Below are 19,707 nucleotides of genomic sequence, written 5' to 3'. Positions count from 1 at the left end.
CCTTTGTAAAAGGAGCCCTAAATGTTCTTATTTATCCAAACAGGGAAGTTATCCAGCAATAAGGTGTGTACTATAAAAATATTAATAAATCCTATTTCTTTATACCAGAGTTTCTCAGCCCAGTCCTCTGAACACTTCTAGTCAGTCAGGCTTTCAAGATATCCACAATGCATATGCATGAGGTAGATTTGCATGCACTGCCTCTGTTGCTGGATATCTCTTCTGCTTGGATCAAATAAGAACATTTATGTTTCTTAGGAATCATCAGAGTAGAAAAGACAAACCGATTGTGTAAAGAATCCCAATCAGGGGTGGGAGATGAGAAGGTTCTAAGGCAGGGGTGTCAAAGTCCTTCCTCGAGGGCCGCAATCCGGTCGGGTTTTCAGGATTTCCCAATGAATATGCATGAGATCTATTTGCATGCACTGCTTTCATTGTATGCTAATAGATCTCATGCATATTCATTGGGGAAATCCTGAAAACCCGACTGGATTGCGGCCCTTGAGGAGGGACTGTTCTAAGGGAAGTTTATCCAATAATATTTTCTTCTATGCCAGGGCTATTTTATTGTGGCTTATTGGTTAAATCTTAAAACCAGAAGCCAAATTATAAAGCAACTTGCCTTCCCCTTAATGCTAACCATGTTAATTTCTATGTGAGATATAACGACGAGTAGACAGAGCTCTGGCCTTTTCTAAATTGTTAACAGAGAAAGCAGAATCTACTGGGATTAAATATGGACTTCCCCCCCCCCCATCCAACATCTATAATGGGTTCAAATGAACTCATATAGTACTATTTTCTACATTTGTTGTGGATTTATTAACCTCAGTTTCATGGCTTTAAAATAACTTTTTCGCCTTCCTCCCAAAAGGCATTTCCATAAAGTTCAGAAAAACAAACAAAAAATTGATTGTATCATCTTTGATAATGTTTCTGGGTTGAAAGATTAAAAGTTGATGTTTCCCTAAAACCTAGAGGTTGTATAATCCTCCATTAGTTCAACATCTGCCTTCATGGTATTTGAAAAAAATTTAAACCAGTAGTTCCCATTTCTACACTTAAAAATGCCGATATGACCATTATTTATTTATGAGGTTTATTGCATATACTTTCTCCTAAACAATAGACAAAGGGCTCCTTTTACAAAGGCGCGCTAGTGGTTTAACGCACGTAATAGCGCGTGCTAAACCGCTGGCCGCGCTAGCCACTACCGCCTCCTCTTAAGCAGGCGGTAGTTTTTTGGCCAGCGCAGGGGTTAGGGCATGATGAAAAGTCGCGCGCATTAAACCCGCTAGCGCGGTAATTTTCAAGATCTAGATTTAGAAACAACTTTCTTATTGAATCATTTAATTAACAGCTCATCCACTTATTGGACATTTTTAGGTTGTTTCCATGAGGGTGGGTAGTTAAGCAGTTCAACAGTGTGGCCCAGATTCTATATGTGGCGCCGGCTGCCGCCGCAGCCTTAAAAAATGGCCACTGATCATGTGTCAATCACGCATTGGCACCATTTATGTGAAAGATAGGCAATGGAAATATAGGCCAGGGTTTTCAAGGCCTACATTTCCAGCGCCTACCTTTCACGTGAATGGCGGCTATGGAGGTGCTTTATGACGCCTAATGCATCTTCTATTGCTAGCCATGCCCACAGTGGCATTAGACAGGCTATTATTTATTTATTTCAGTATTTATATAACACTTCTAACCTAAGTGGTTTACATTCAGGTACTCAAGAATTTATCCCTACCTGTCTGTGGGCTCACACTCTATTTAATGTACCTGGTTTTTGACCGGTGTTTTCCACTTAAGTTAGGTCCCGATAGGGCGCCGTTTATAGAATACAGGCCTACATGCCCTTCTAAAAAAAAATTTCTGCTGGGCCTTGTAGTAAAATGTCATTCAAAAAATGAATTATAGCTGTAGCAAATTTTCCCACACAACAGCCCTCTAGCCATGGGAAATCCCACATATTTGGACATGAGCTCCTTTATTTTGAAAGCACTGTTCCAAATGTCATGGAATGTTTGTTTATCCTCAAGCAAAGTCTCCCTTAAGGAACAGAATTAATAAAGTACACTTATGGCTTAATTTGAATTCACTTACTACTGCAATATATTGACACAACAAGGAGCCTTATAGAGGCCCAGCTTATACATGTATTTGATGAATTTAGCTCTCATAAGAGGTTTATTTTGAGGCTAAAAATATGTCACAAATCAGCTGTGATGGCTGTTTCTTCTCTACATATTATGAAGCTTTCTAGCTATACTTTCAAATAAACTTTTCACTTCTTCATGATGTACCAAATTTCCCAATATAAAACTAGACCTCGAGGAAATTATGTGACCTATTTTAATCCAGTATCATTTGGGTCTGTCCTTTATTTCTTTATAAATAGTATTTAAGACAAATAGTTTTATGACGTGAGTTTATAAGTCCAGGTAATTAGATCTGAGTCACTTTCAGATTAATTTAAGAACATTATTTATCATGACTTCATAAAATATTTTCACAGAAATAAATTCCTTTCATGTTCTGTTTATATCCTAAAAATTCTTAGGGATTTTATCCCATCTTTTGCTCATGGTATATGTAGTTAGGCAGGGCAGAATGAGGCACATGCCCTGGACACAAGGTCACAAGCAGACCTGCAAATATGCCAAGTTTCCCACCTGAGAATGGTAAATTGCTGACAGACAAGGGATACTGATGGTCTGCATCCCTAGCAGTAAACATGATCCTCTCTATATGGTTTCAGTAGCTCCCAGACTTCCTAAATCCACATCTTGCTTCACTACCAGATTGCCTTGGTTCTCCCTCTCTCAACTTCTTCCCTTCTTCTCACCCCCAAAGCAGCTTAAGGATGTTAAAGGGCCTAGTTTGAGGGTGAGCGCAAGGAATACATCGCTATATATTCACAGGCCACATGGCACACTCATCTGCCTCTTGAGTTTTCTGCAGGAAGCAGGGCTTGTGTTGCATGTACGTGCTCAGTCTCCACATTCATTGACTCGAAACCAAATGCTGTCACCACGCCCAGGACTAGAGAATGACACAGGGGCAAATTTTTCCCTGTCCCCGCAGGAACTCATTTTCCCGTCCGATCCCTGCGAGTTCTTTTCCTGTCCCTGCCCCATTCCTGCATGTTCTTAAAAGGACTTGTTTGGGCCACAGGCCCTGCTACCCTAACAAATCCCACTAAGACAGGTATTCAGAGAGTGCCAGGGCGACCTGGGGACGAAGACCAGACACATCTGGGTCACAGCACTTTTCAGCTCCTTTATCCCAGATTATTATCCAGATAACTTAAAAAAGCAAAAAGTCATCCCAAGTGTATCCAGTCAGCGGTCTAATATTGTTGGTATCCTGATAGTACAGGGCTCATACCAATATCAGTAGGGATGTTTATACTGTATATTTATATCATAAGACTCCAGCATTGGAAATTTGACTTGTAAAGTTATTTCAGGCTAACTCTCTTCAGAGAAAAATGCAAAACACTCTCCCTATACAGCTTTAAAATTGAAGAGCTTAGTTCCAAAACCCGTTAAGTACAAACTGCTTTCATAAATAACCACAGGTGTATCAACTTGACATTCAGATGCCTTTATTTGTAAGGTATAGGACAGGGATGTCAAAGTTCTTCCTTGAGGGCCGCAATCCAGTCGGGGTTTCAGGATTTCCCTAATGAATATGCATGAGATCTATTAACATACAATGAAAGCAGTGCATGCAAATAGATCTCATGCATATTCATTGGGGAAATCCTGAAAACCCGACTGGATTGCGGCCCTCGAGGAGGGACTTTGACACCCCTGGTATAGGATATTCAGTGAGAAGAAAATTCTTATATTGACTAGAATTCTTGAAAAGAAAAATGTTCATTTATCCAGAAAACAGCTTTTCACAACTAACAGGTTATTACTGATCTGGATGCAAGTACAGTTTGAAATAAGAGCATACCTGAAAGAACTTTAGATGTTCTTATTCCTTGCCATGCACCATCGCAAAATGAACATAGGGAGCCCAGAAAATTCATCAAGATTTCATCTCTCCAGCATTGCAGATACAATTAATAAACTTTACAGCAATCCATTCATTGAATTGCTTACAACAATAAACATATTAATCATGGAGCTGATGACTGGTTTAGCTTACCAGTTACATTAAACAATATGATTTGTATAACCACACAATAAATTGCACTAAGGACACCTGTACTTACCTATATAAAACACAATAAAAGGAAAAAGCAGCCGACAATGGGATACTGTAATCCAGGATAGGCAATTCTGGTCCTCTAGAGCAGGGATAGGGAACTCTGGTCCTGGAGAGCCGTATTCCAGTCGGGTTTTCAGGATTTCCCCAATGAATATGCATTGAAAGCAGTGCATGCAAATAGATCTCATGCATATTCATTGGGGAAATCCTGAAAACCCAACTGGAATACAGCTCTCGAGGACCGGAGTACCCTACCCCTGCTCTAGAGCATGAAAGAAATTTGCATATAATGAAGGCAATGTATGTAAATCAAGTTTATACATATTCATTGTGGATATCCTGAAAACCTGGCAAGGACCAAGTTGAGAAGCACTGCTATAGAGTCTCAGGCAGATCAGGTTTCAGGATAATGACAGTGAATATGATGAGAATGACAGTGAATATGCATGAGGTACAAGGGGCTGCTGAAAAGTTTTCAGCCCAACCAAGAAGAGAATGATGTGGATATGGTTCAGTCAACAATCTGAAACAATGTCAAAACACAGAATTTCATTTCTGCAAATTGGCGCTTAATAAAATAAGATAACACTCTTTTCAGCTACAGTGGCAAAATAATGCTCAGAATTTAAGAAATTGGTTGGCTGGCTGAGAACTTTTCAGCACCCCCTCATAGATTTGAATGCACTGCCTCCTTGGTATACAAATCTTTCATGCTGCGAATGTATGGTAGGTGCCTAGATAGGGTTCCCCTTGGACATCTTATTGGCAGACATAACTAATGGAGCCCCAGAAGGTATAGACAAGGTACACTATGACTGTCAGACATCTGTAGCTTCTCAACCCAGTCCTCGGGCCATACCCAATCAGTTGGGTTCTCAGGATATCCACAATGAAAATGCATGAGATAGGTTTGCATGCATTGCCTCATTGTTATGCAAATCTGTCTCATGCATATTTATAGTGGATATAATGAAAACCTGACCAGCCAGGGGCTCTTGTGGACTGAAATTGCCTATCCCTGCTTAATGGAGGACAATTGATAATGATTTCACTTCTAACTCTATAAAGTTATGAAACAGCTTTCCCATCCTTCCCTCAGAAGTAGAGTTCTGTCCAGCCTATGGAAACATATGTGTTTGACAAAAAAGTTTAGGTAATCAGGAACCATTATATAAAACAGAAGATTAAGTGACTTTTGTGCCCCAGAATTTATTTTCAGTAGGAAGCGGAACATATACATTTGATAGTGGTCTCCTACTCTTATAAATTATAATATTTAAATACAAATTTTGAAATGTTATATTTGGTGCCTTAAGGGGCCTAGCACCTAAAGTCAAATGTAGCCTGTCCAGTGGAGGCTGCATCCATAAACACCTGGTGTGAAAAAAACCCAGAGTTTTGCAAGTGAATGATCTAAGCACCTAAGGGTGCCAAAGTTAGGCACCAAAATGACGCGCACTAAGTGCAAATTCAGTAAAGGCAGTTCCGCCTGGAATTGTCTTTATAGAAATACTAACATGTCATTTGGGTCCTAACTTGACGTGAGCATTTATGCTGCCACAGGCTACTGTAAGTTAGGCACAGAAATAGAAATATTCTTTAACTGCACACCTAAACACTGAAAATACCCTTGACCCGCCAATGCCCCTCTGTTGGCCACGCCCCCTTTGAAGGCATGGGTGATATGTATTTGGTGCATAGGTTATACAATCAGGGCACAGAGCAGATATGCCATAAACAGAGTACCAATTAGCACTTCTTAAGATTAATTATCACTAATTTAGATGATTACTTTACATGTATATCTACAATCTGCATCCAAAATTATGCACCTAACTTTGGGTAACCTATGCAGAATTGGGAGGCTAATCCAAAAATAAGCTGATTCTGAGTAAGCTAGAGACCCTTAGGAACAAGAAGACATGGCCTCACAAAGAAATAAAGTTTTTATTGGTTTGCAATAACGTTAACCAAAACAATTCTTGTTATTACTTAGAAATTGAATTATTATGACAGGACTGCAGCCTTCATTTCTTTCCATTGTTTTGCATGGAAAGCTTTTTAGGGTTCCAATACTAACATATTTTTATTATTATTTTCAATAGGGAATAATGGGACCAAGAGGCCCACCAGGTCCACCTGGATCTCCAGTAAGTACATTCATATAAAAAGTTATTTATCAAATTGCAATGTATGACATTACGATATTATGGTATAAAAACTCCTAACTCTTCTACTTTTTCCTAGGGTGCACATGGTTTCCAAGGTCTTCCTGGTGAGCCCGGTGAACCTGGTCAGACTGTAAGTCCACTTTTGTGCGTTGCCAAAATATTATTTTTTTAAAATTCAGTTAAAGAATAATTGTCTTATTAAAATTACATGGGTATATCTTAATAGGGTCCTGTTGGTTCCAGAGGTCCTGCCGGTCCACCTGGAAAAGCTGGTGAAGATGTAAGTTTGGCTTTACAAACAATTCTTGAGACATGGTTAGGAATCTTAAACAAGCTGCTATTGAATGGAGACTATACAGTATGATTACGAAATAAAATTTTATGGAGATCATATTAAATTAGTGCATTCTGCAGTAGTTTGGAAGATGTGGGGTATCGTCCAGAACGCAGCTAAGACTTGCAAGCATATTCTTTCACCTTTACTTTAAAAATCCCCCCAAATAAACACTTCCTGGTGTAGTTTCCTTGTTTCCCTTCACTTCAACAAACAGGCACAGCTCATACCTGTGGTGACAAGAAACAAGCATAAAACATCAGTTTCTAAAAGACAACATATTTTTAAAAACTATATTAAAATATTTTTTACTCAACATACATATAAGCTGTGGAATTTGTGGCCAGAATATATGGTCAAGGCAGTTAGTATAGTTGGCTTAAAAAGGGTTTAGATAAGTTCCTGGAGGATAAGTTTATAAACCATTCTTAATCTAAATAGAGAAAATCTCCCCACTTTAAATATAGAGACAAAGATAATGAGTCTACGTCTTATCCAATCTGCCCGTCTCTACCAGCCACTAAGCTCTATCATCTTTTCTTCTTTCTCAGAGATGCTCTGATAGAAGTAGAGAAAATGATAGTAAATAAAAACCATATATGTTCTATATCCCAAAAATATCCAAGAGCCTAGATATAATTACATGAGAGGCAGTAAAGCAAATATGGGGAGATAAATAAGAGTAATGCCCATAGCTGCACAATGCTCTTTGCCTAATTGCTTCTACTGTGCATTCATTTTAGGGTAACTCTGGCAAACCTGGAAGATCTGGTGAGAGGGGTTCAGTTGGTGCTCAGGTGGGTAAAAATATTTGACTATCAGTACAAATATATGTGGGGTTGTTTTTTTTTAATTTCTTTATTCTTTTTCAAACTTACATCAAGTGCACAAAAAGAACAACATGAAATACTATCGTATAACACTTGAACATCATACATTATATTCTTAATATGTAAATTAATTAAAAACCCTCCCCCCTCCCATCTTTCTATACAATCATTAAAACTATCATATTCCTTCAAAATTTCAATTTTGCTACATCTTATCTTCCAATCTCCCCACCCCCCTATGTATATTATCAAAGAAAAATGATGCCTATTCACTACAAAAATCAACCATCGGTCTCCATATCTTTAAAATTTTTTTACAAATATATGTTTGAAGGTGAACCACACCTTCAAACATAAATAAATAAAACAATCTGCCATCCTAAACAAGCCTTTAGAAAAATGACGAATCACTTGATGGTTGTTAATCTCTCTTCTCTGTTGACATCATTTATCATAAGCAGGTGTTTTACTGTTATGACAACATATCTGACACATTACACTTACATGAACTTAGTATGTACACTGCCTGCTCAAACCATTATGTGTGTGGGGGGGGGAGGGGGAAGACGACGGACTATTTATTAGCCAATGTACACATTTATATACACTAAGGGAAAGAGACTGTAATTGTGTGCCTAAAAAGACAGACCCCTCAAGTTAGGCACCAATTTCATGTCAATCACACTTAGGCACCCATTGCAGAATCGGGTCTAACTAAAATATAGGTGTCTATTAGGCCAAGGTTTTAAAAGCCTACATTATAGGTGCCAAGTACTTAAGAGTCATGCACCTAAGTCCTTTTCTGCTCCTAAACACGCCTACTATGGAGTTGGTGCCTATCACCCAATTTTTATTATTTTCTGTTATGAACTTATTAAAGCTCATACTTGAAGTCAATATACTAATTAAATTAGGTGCTTAACTTAGGCACCCTCTTATTTAGGTGTTTATCTTTAGGTGCCTTTTATAGCCTTTCCCTCTAACAAACTATTTGAACATGCTGTTTCTCTTCCAGGGTGCTCGTGGTTTCCCTGGAACTCCTGGTCTGTCTGGATTTAAAGGAATCAGAGTGAGTATACTTTCTGCTCAGACAATAACGAAACAAGAACTCGTGGGTAATCTGTGAAGCACTAGCAAAAAAAGATTTGCCAGCATTAGACAATGTGGAATGTATTGATCTCTACGTTGTATTTAGTTTGAACCACCTTTAATGAAGAAACTCACTCAAGGCAGTGCACAGCAGTAAACTGACCAAATGTCAGTGCAATAGGCAATTCCAATAAATGAAACAAGAGACTCACAAAATCAGCACAATGCAAATGAAATATCTTAATAAGCAGTAGAAGGGATATGGTACTGGTTGCAAATAGTGTTGAAGCTTTATTAACACAGTACCAATAATTATCTTGATGCTTCTTACAAGGAGATCACAGTGTATACAGTTGTCTGCAAGGTAAACAGAAAGCCCCTTCCCAAGCAGCTTATGCCCACAGTTGGAGTGCAAGAAGTTCAAGTGAATCACTCAAGGCTGCGTTGTGACAGATGGAGAACAATTAGCAGAAGTCTCAAGGTGTCATGAGTCTGTGGACTAGCCACTAGGCTATATTTCTAGTTATAAAGCCACAGTGGAAGCATGCACTTCCAGCTGATTGGCAACGTGGACACGTGAACTATCTATGAACAAGTGGTTTCCAGGGAGAACTTCAGCCAGTCAAGTTTACAGAAATTTCACAATGAGTATGTACGAGTATAAGGTAAATTTGCACACAAAGGAGAGAGTGTGTTCAAATCTGTCTCCTGTATACTCATTCTGGATCTGCTGAAAACTCAACTGGCTAGAGGTCCCCCCACACAAGCTGGGAACCATTGACATAAACTATCAAATTGAATATTATAGCAGGTTGTAGAATACAGCCAGCTTGCTGGCATGACCATTGGGATAGGTATGGCCAATTTGTGTCATGGCTGTAAGTTTATATAACTACTGTATATGCAAGAAAAATCAAACTTAAGTTCTTTTATAATTATAGCAAGTAAAGATTAGAGCAGAATTACCCAGAACAGGCCTGATGACCCCCCATAGTTAGACAGGTTTTCAGGAGATTCCTAATGAATGTGCATCACACTGTGATGATGCAAATTTATTTCATTGATATCCCGCAAATTTAACTGGAATCAAGCACAGCACTGAAAGAAGAATTTGTTGTTAATATTATTTTTTTACACACCTTTTAGGGACACAATGGTTTTGATGGTCAGAAGGGAGCTCCAGGAGAAGCAGGTGTTAAGGTAAGTCATACCAATTTCATACCAGTTCAGAAAAATTACTTCTACCATTCTAATTTGAAACAATTTTTTTTATTGAGGACTGTACAAGAATACAACAATAAATCATGGAAAACAATACAACAGGTGTCACCTCGTTAAATCTTGACACTATCCAGCTCGTTTTCTAAAATCAGAATATTGAACAGGTCATACGCTAATGGAGTTGCACACTGACCTTGACTCTTTTTTTGTAGTTCATGTAGCCCCCACACACTTTACTACCTGGTAGATGTTTCTTCCATGGCCTGAAGTGCTAAATGCTCTGACGCTGCTCCGACACTCATTCCTATGAGCATCAGAGCATTTAGTGTCCCGGGCCGCGGTAAAAAAACCCTATCGCAGCTTAGTAAAATGAGGGAGGAGGGGTAATTTTATTAATAGTTCCCAAATAGCAGGACAATAAACAATATCATAGCCAAGGGAGCAGAGCACCTTTCTCTCGGTGTTCATCACATTTAGGAAACAAACTCCGTCATACAGCAAGGAAACATTTCAGTGCCCTTCACTCTGATCTTGCCTATTTTTCCGTAAGTATGTTATTTGATTAATGTGTACACCAGGTTGAATACTAAATTTATAAAAAGAAATATGCATACTGCTAAGATATGTGAGCCACTTGGTCAGTTTGTTGAGCCTTAACTAGCAGGTGGGTAGAGCAGCACAGTACAAATTTTGTCTAGTCCCTAGTTTTGATTCAGGAGGTCAGAGGAGCACTTAAAAGCTGAACCCTGTCTAGATTAAATCGAAATACACTTTACCCTTGTAACCATTTCTGAAGGGTTGAGCTTCTAATGCTTCTGATCTCTTAACTTCCGTTCATATCTGATTCAGAATGGAATCGCCTTTGATACAATTCTTCTGGCTGTTGGTGCTAAAACTGAGCCAGATCATGGAAAAAATGAACCATATGCAATGAAGTTACAGGGAAATACTTTTAAAACCAATAGGAGGACATTTTTTTTCACTCGGAGAATAGTTAAGCTCTGGAACGCATTGCCAGAGGCTGTGGTAAGAGCGGATAGCATAGCTGGTTTTAAGGAAGGTTTGGACAAGTTCCCTGGAGGAAAAGTCCATAGTCTGTTATTGAGAAAGACATGGTGGAAGCCACTGCTTGCCCTGTGTCGGTAGCATGGAATGTTACTATTCCTTGGGGTTCCGGAATCTTTTGTTACTCTTTGGGATTCCGGAATCTTGCTATTCTTTAGGACTGTGAATGGAATATTGCTACTCCTTGGATTTTGGCCAGGTACTAGTGACCTGGATTGGCCACTGTGAGATCGGGCTACTGAGCTTGATGGACCATTGGTCTGTCCCAGTAAGTCTGTTCTTATGTTCACAGATCATTATACAAAGATAAACTCCAACTCGTGGCATTTTAATATGACTCAGTGTAACTATGTGCCTGTAATGTGAAATCAATTGCTAAAAGTTATGGAACAAATGCAGCATTTAATTATACATGGATCCCACATTGCTTAAAACGATTTTCTTATAAGTTAAAGAATGGCCTATGTCACCTTGATAGAAATTAAAATCATATGAGTACACCTCCTTTGCCATTCATCCAGTTCTATTTTATAAAATCTTGTATAGTTTGAGTTCAAGTTAAATTTATTTAATATACTGCAAATATTAAACCAGAATGTAAATCTAAGCGGTTTACAATCCAGGATTTAAAATAAACACATTTTTTTAAAAGAATGTTATCAATGTGGGCTAACATGTGTTAACCCCAGTTATTAGTAACTTGGGACCTGTGCTAAATTAGCACGAATTACGGTAGTAATAAAATAACACATCTTAACAGTAGCCTATTTTGATAACTTTGGAGTCCTTTTATTATGGTGCACTAACCGATTTGGATCATGGCTTATTTAATCACAATCCAAGATCAAAATAAAAATGAATCCAAAGAGGGGTATTTCTATAAGGAGCCTCATAGAAAAGGCATATAAATGGCAAGATTCTAGTCATTTATGCACCTAAGTATGTGTTTGCAAGCAGAAAAGGCCCCACCATGCTTTGATGGTGTGTAATTTACCAGTAGCCATGTGTATGGGTGGAGTTGAGCAGAGCACGTATTTATGCACATAAATGATAGAATTCTAGAATTTACATGCATTCATGCATACTGCTAGGCACAGGCATTTGCACCAGCTATAGCCCTGGTATAAGTGTTCACACATAGATATATAAGTGTTTTCTTACATCACAGTAGTATTCTGTAAATCAGTGTATCGTAAATGATGTGCCCTGAGATGCCGGCTAGGAGGAGAGGTGCTGGCTGACTGTTTACAGGATGTACCTCTCACGGCAAAAGGCACGTCATGTAGTCAATCAGCTGGTGCCTGCACCTCTCCTCCTCGCCGGCACCTCTGCTTCTTCTCCTCACCTCTCGTTCTGCAGCAACCCCCTCCCCCCCTCCCTCCGGTTGTAATAGGAGCCTTGGGGCCGTGGCTGGAAGACATCTGTGCATGGGCGGACATCAATGTGATGATGTTACACGTGTATGTGAGGTCATCATGTTGACGTACGGGCATCTCTGGGTGTCCTCCAGCTGCAGCCCCGAGATTAGTGTGCTACAGCTTAAAAAGTTTGTGACGCACTGCTATAACAAAATGAGAGTGCCTACTGTCTTTAGAGAATAGGCTTAAAATAGGCATCATAAGCAGTGCCTGAATTACCCTTAACTTTTTATTTATTGCACTGAGTAGATAGGCAGGGGTGTCAAAGTCCCTCTTCGAGGGCTGCAATTCAGTCGGGTTTTCAGGATTTCCCTAATGAATATGCATGAGATCTATTTGCATGCACTGCTTTCATTATATGCTAATAGATCTCATGCATATTCATTGGGGAAATCCTGAAAACCCGACTGGATTGCAGCCTTCGAGGACCAACTTTGACACCTATGAGATAGATAGATAGATAGATAGATTTTCCATCATGATCTGAACTGCGTGCCAAGAATATTCTCCTCAACAGTAAAATATACCTAGCTGAAGGACATTTTTCTAATGATGATGACAAATAGAGTAGATGCTTCAGATTGGTTGTCGCTATTTGTCTTTGGTTGGTGGCAGCCCTTTAGTTAAATATCTACTTTCACACGTGCTTTTTCCCATCTTCCCTTTATTTCTTAGTTTGTTTTGCCCATGGCAGTCTGATATCTTAATAGTCAGTGCATTTTGAAATGTACAGGTACTCTGCGTGGCTAAATGTTTTATTGTATCTAATATGCTATTTTTCACAACTAAGAGACACTAATTGCAGCATAAAAATGTTAATGATATAAAAGTTTCAATAAAACTATTCAACATGTCAGAGGTTTCTGCTCCCCTATAGAACACTGAAGCAAACACATTTTAGGTCTCCATAAAATCAGTTGTCCCTACTCCACCTCCACCAGTTTAAGGTCTGCCAGTAGGAAGGTCCCTTAATGGATAGGAAAAGTTGGCTCAACAGAAAAATATGCAGTTCACAGCAGAACAATAGGAAGCATCATCAATCTTTTTTTGCTATAAAACCTTTTCATGGATATTTCTTTGACCAAAAAAATTAGATTTGTTTCCTACGTTCCTTAAAATGCTTCTTAGAAAACATCAACATTCCACTGCTTTTGGCTGGTAAAAAAAAAAAAAGTTATTGTAATTTGTAATCTTACGGATGGATGTTATATGATAAATATTATGCACCTATAAATTGTATGTTAGACAATGTTAAGCTGTATTGCAGTTTTATCTTCAAACACATAGAAAGCGATTACTAATCCTTTACTTCTCTCACAGGGTGAAACTGGTGCCCAAGGTGAAAATGGCAGTCCAGGACAACAGGCAAGTAGTTAACCTTCATAAGATATAACAAGACCCTCTTAGTTCCTTTCCTATTACCCTTCTTTTTCTGGAGTTCCTTTCTATCCTAATTCTGTAAACCATGCCGAGCTCTACGCTTGCGGAGATGGCGCGGTATACAAACTTAAGGTTTAGTTTAGTTTAGTAATTCTTACTATACAGAACACTGTACATCTGATAAATGAAATGCATAGCACTGTGTCATTTTGTGCTAATCCATTGCATGCCTCCTCCTTATTAATTTGCAGGTCGATTTTCAGCCTGCAACAGTCAGTATTTTTTTTAAACACTAATCGCCGGAGGCAGAATTAGCCTCAAATATTCAATGTCAGGCCATGCCCAGGCACCAGCATGGAATAGCCAGGACCAATTAAACTTGATCTGGCCACAAAAATATCCCTAGATAGCCTCTCCTGGCTTTTTGAATCACTTTGAATGTGACCCTTTTACAGTTCATTAACACTGAATAGACAACAACTCCTTTTGGTGAATCTGATTCAATGGGGTCCTTTAACTAAAGTGCAATACAGTTTTGCCACATAATAATGTGCCCAAATTACTACATGCCAAATCTACACCCTGTGCAGTAACTGTTGACAGTGCTCCCAGCATGTTCCCATACCGTTACCACAGAGAATAATTGTACTAACAGGTAGCTAAGTGCACCGGTGACAGCGCAAAGTAGGGTAAGCGTGCATTAACATTTCCCAGCGTATACATTTAGGGCCATATTCTGTATATGCCGCCAAAAATATTGGTGTTCACTAGAATGGTGCTTAGCGCAATTCTATGAAAGGCATGTGCACCTTATAGAATTGCGCTAAGCGCCAGTGCATTGCATGGCTTTTAGGTACACCCATTTAGGACAAAGCAAACTAGGCCTAAATCCTTGTGCCTAACTTGAGTGCGCATCAAGCGTATTTTATAACAGTGCACATAAAGTCTAGGAGGGTCCACAATCCATCCATGCTCCTCTGCTGGCCACGGATTTGAACCTTATAACTGGCATGCAGCACTTTATAGAATACACCTACCAAATTGCGCACATAACTTTTAATTAGTGCCAATTAGTATTAGTTGCAAGGTGTTTACTGCCAATTATCATCACCAATTAGGCTTGTTAATTACGTTGTACAGGCAAATCAGCTGGGCGCACTGATTTGTGCACACAAGATAAGGCGCCATGTACAGAATTTGAGGGTTAGTGCGTGTGAGCTGTCATGCCAGTACAATGACACTTACCACAGCCGACATGCTAACAGTTTCCAAGCACTAATTCATACACTAAAAGGGCAGTTAGATAACTGGGCACTTACAGTATGCATGTCACTCACAATGCACTATTTTATAGTGGAGTGCTTAAGTGGCTTAGACCTGGACTCTCTATATGGTGCCGATATCGGCGGCTTCCTAAAAAGCAGCCACTGGTCAAGTGTCAATCATGTGATGGCGCCATATAGAGAATCGTGCTTCTGGGAAAGATAGGCACAAGAAATGTAGGCCAGGGTTTTCCAGGCCTACATTTCTGGCGCCTAACTTTGTTATGAATCTCGCCTACATAAGCACTTTATGGACCTAATGCCACGTCCATTGTTAGCCACGCCCATAGTGGCATTAAGCCTCATAAAGCGCCAGTACAGGCACGATTCCGGTGCCTTTTATTTAGGCGCTAGTAGGTGTTTTAACTTTAATGGTGTTTTTTGCCATTTTAAACAGTGTTTCTCAATTAACTTAGGCGCCCTTTATGGAATTTCCCCCTTAGTGTGTAATTGCAAGGAAGCATATATGTGGGTGGAGCATGGGAAATATGGGCATGTCTCCAACTTACACACATAACGTATAGAATGCTGCAACTTGCAAGTATTGTATGTTGCTCTTAGGCATGCCAATTTTTGCCTGCCATTGACCTGTGTAAATGGTCACACCTAAAACTAGGTATGCCAATTCGGGTGTACATTAATATTCTACAATGGCATCTCGATGCATCAGTGCCATTATATACTTGCCAGCTGATGTTCAGCACTGTTTGGCAGGCCAAGGATGGCTCCTGGCCAGTGAAATAGTATATAGCCAACTATTTTGCTAATATTCAGAGGGAGATAGGCAGTTATCTCCTACTGATGACCTGATGGCCTGACAACCAGCAATGTTGCGTGATATAGTCAGTTACCATCAATATTCAGTGTCTGGCTGGCTAATTTCAGCAGCCAGACAGACCCACCTATAAAGCAGGTATATCTTTGACTATTAGGCCTTAGCCATCCAGCTGATGAACATCAGCTTAGATAGCTATGACTTGGCCGGCCACAAAGACCAAGAAATTCAATGCCAGTCAAAGGATATGGCACCAACATTGAATTTATGGTTTCGTTGCTGACCGCAGATGTATCCCCTGGTGTATCCCTTGGTGCTCAGTGCACCTAACTGAAGTATTATGTTATACAATAGCCCTCTAACTGCTTACTGCACATTAGTAAAGGAGTTTCAGTGTTAATAATCATACTTGACAAACTAACATCTGTCTCCTTTTCTTCCTGCTTCTAGGGTGCTCGTGGCCTCCCTGGTGAGAGAGGACGCATAGGCCCTCCTGGCTCTGTTGTAAGTACTTTTCATGTCTACCACTTTACCCTGCCTCCCCAACGAGCTGCCTATGAAACATCTTTGTAGACTGGCATAGAAAAGCTTGAAAATACTATAGACATTCTTGAACTTTCTACATAAACTCTATGAAAACTCCACGGAGCGCAGAACTTTGACTGCTTTTTACAGAAATTGAGTTCCCCGAAACTTGTCTTGTACAGTATGCTGTTTTCTGACAGTGCAAGTCGTAATCCAATACTTGTCCATTTATCTTCACACTTTTTATTCACAGGGTTCTCGTGGAAGTGATGGCAGTGCAGGTCCCCTTGGTCCAGCTGTAAGCATCTGCTTTTCTCTCTTGCTTTTCTCACTGTGATTTATAGCTTCCAGCGATTGGTGTCCCATTCATATCTAGTTATCATACCATTCTGTTCTGAAATCTGTTTCTTCCTATCAGTGGCATAGCAATGGAGGGTGGCGCCCAGGGCGGTTGTGCCTGGCATTGCCACGCCATGTGCCCCCTCACTCTTGCCTGCCAAATAGGCAGCCCCCGCATACCTCTTGAGATGTACACTGACACAAGCAGCATCTTCCACCTGCTGCTTGCGCCTACCTCAGCAACCTTCTGATGTCATGTCCTGCTCCCATGACAAGGAAATTATGTCAGAAGGGAGTTGAGGCCGGCGTGAGCAGCAAGTAGAAGATGTTGCTCACACAGGCGAACATTTAGGGAAGTGGGGGGTGAGGCGGAGGGGAGGAGAGATGCCAGCGTCCCCTCATGAAAATGGCTCCCAGGGCAATCCACCACCCCCCTTATTACGCCACTGCTTCCCATTTAAGTCTTCTCATAATAACAAAAGTCTTTACTAGAACTAAGAACTGATAGCAATTCATCCTTCTGCCTCAAAGAGTTGCTTGCTTTGTGTGAAAGTATTTTATAAATGCATAATCCTGTCACACCTTAAAGTTACTCCTCACACAGTAAAACCAATTTCAGAGATGCTTTCTTGTAAAGAAAAAGAAAACTGCATTTTAGCTTTAACCAGTAGGCACTATAGCTGATGCACTCAGCTGAGAGGTCAACAATTAAACGGACAGATGTACTGAATAAGCCGGTCATCTTTCCATAAGGCCCTCCAGAGATGGGTTGAAGCAAATTGGCGGTTTAAGGAACACTCCAACTGCCGCTGCTCAGGCTGTACCTGCTCTGGGGATTTAAAGAAAGCTTCACAGTTCAATGCCATCAGTCTCCCACTTTTTATAAGCACCAAAGTCCTTAAAGGGAAAATAGGGCTTTTCAATATTAGTTTTAAAATGCTTAAGTTCTTTGAGATTTCACTGGGTTATATACAGCAGAGAGTCACAAGGTGTGCTATACAGGCTTCTCCCGATTGGTTCAGAAAGTAGATCCGATGGCACTGGTAACAGTTGCAATACCAATAAGGGGGGGGGGGAATTCATTACACAGTGTTATGTTAGCGCATGTTAAAGGAATTAGCGCATGTTAAAGGAATTAGTGCATGTTAGCGCATGTTAAAGGAATTAGTGCACGCTGATAAAAGCCCGTGTTAAAGGAATTAGCGCATGTTAGTGCATGTTAAAGGAATTAGCACACGCTGATAAAAGCTGATATGTTAGCACATGTTAAAGGAATTGGCGCACACTGATAAAAGCCCATTCTATACCTATGGGCTTTTTAGAATTTAGTGTACACTAATTCTCTTAGTGCACCTTAGTGTCATAACACTGCTTGATGACCTCCCCACTAAGTCACTTTCTTTAGCACAAAGGAGATTAATCTAGTAAAACATTGTGAGAGAAATTCAGCTCAAGTCAGTCACCATTTTTATAAATGCTCGCTTCCATGGGATTATTTGTGCCTGGATATTTTGTGCTGGCTCATATCTAAGTACTGGCCCTGAATATCTGGGTACCTGGCATTTCCTAGTAGCTGTCCATGGTCCTGGTGATACTCAGTGTCGGTACCCAGATAACTATCCAGGTAAGTTAGGAACACTATTTATGCAGTCCACTTGCACAGACACTGAATGTCACCAGTGCCAGGATAACTTTGGGGACCATCCTGACTCCATTTATGGACCACCCCCACACTAACCAGATAGTATTGAGGCAATCAGAGCAGATATTCAGTAGAACCATCTAGTTAAGAGCCACAGAATATCTGCTCTAGGGCTTGTCAGTGGGATTTAATTGGTTAAATCCTGCTAAATATCGACCCAATTATCTGTAACTATCATGAAGGTTCACTCTGCTTGATGCCCTTTTGTGAAGTTCTTCCCAGCACACTTGTTCAACTACGGTTGCTTGATGGGGAAACTGCCATACAAAATGACAAAAGAGCACAATTACTTTGCTGTATAAACTGTGTTCCAATTGGACACAGTTTTCTCTCTGAAACAAAGCTATGCTCATTGGGCATTTCCCACGTAGAAAATTATCTGTTTTGCCACCTTTTCCAGGAGGAACACAGAGCCAGCTGGGTCATCAGGATTGCCACAATAACGATGCATGAGGCAGATCTGAATGCTATAGAGGCATGCAAATCTATCTCATGCATATTCATTGTGAGTAAACAGGAACCTTCATTTTGCTAGGTGTGCCTGTAGAATAATGTTAGGGAACACTTTCTTAGTGGGTAGAATACAGCAAATGGACCCTGCTGTGGGTCACATTTATATTTTAATGCAAAGTTATTAGAAAACACCTACCACATACTGCTAAGCTGGCTAATGCCGATATTCAGCGGGAAATAGCTGACTATCTCTCGCTAAATATCCTGGTCAGTGGATTGACCGGCAACATACCAATATTCATCGGCTGACTAGCTAAGTCTAGCAGCCAGATGGACCCATCTAAAAAGCAGGTCTATCTTTGGCCACTATGCCTTAGCTGGCCAATGTTGAATATAACCCTGAAATTCAATTCTGGTGATCAGACACAGCCCCAGATTTGACACCGACCATGTAGTCTCAATTTTGGCTCCCTTGTTCTTAGAAGAAGAAATCTTTCAAAAAAATTGGGTTGGGGGGACCCCGCATTAAAATGGAAGTTTTTAAATATTTCAAATGACTCATTGCACATTCTCCAGACCAATTGGCACATTGATCAACCAATCAGGAACTTAATGATGTATTTCAAAAGTAGGCATGAACTAGTTTTGCTTAATTTACCTGTTTGTTTTTTTACCAAGTCTCTAGACAACTTATAAAAACTTAGGAACAGTAAAATTAAGTGAGTACATCAACTGCATTCAGGCAAGCTTACAACTTGAAGGAAATGTGGGGCATATGCCTGGCAGCTAGGCATCAATCCTGTTTGAAATGGCCTTAATCTGCTACGGGTGAGGTGATTTTGTGTAGGGTCAAATATGA

General features: G+C 40.0%; 1 protein-coding gene across 1 annotated transcript in view; it reads left to right on the top strand.

Annotated features, from left to right (window-relative positions):
• The window catches only part of COL1A2 (collagen type I alpha 2 chain), an 87,345-nt gene that overhangs the window by 11,639 nt on the left and 55,999 nt on the right, over nt 1–19,707 (top strand). Inside the window, 9 exon segments of the mRNA XM_033932880.1 lie at nt 6,330–6,374; nt 6,472–6,525; nt 6,622–6,675; nt 7,473–7,526; nt 8,575–8,628; nt 9,795–9,848; nt 13,673–13,717; nt 16,280–16,333; nt 16,608–16,652. Of these exon segments, the coding sequence (XP_033788771.1) occupies nt 6,330–6,374; nt 6,472–6,525; nt 6,622–6,675; nt 7,473–7,526; nt 8,575–8,628; nt 9,795–9,848; nt 13,673–13,717; nt 16,280–16,333; nt 16,608–16,652 (459 nt within the window).

This window comes from Geotrypetes seraphini, chromosome 2 (genome assembly GCF_902459505.1).
Source record: "Geotrypetes seraphini chromosome 2, aGeoSer1.1, whole genome shotgun sequence".
In the NCBI taxonomy this organism is placed as follows: Eukaryota; Metazoa; Chordata; class Amphibia; order Gymnophiona; family Dermophiidae; genus Geotrypetes; species Geotrypetes seraphini.
Note: the sequence above shows the minus strand (reverse complement) of the source record. Positions and strands in the feature narration are given on the sequence as shown.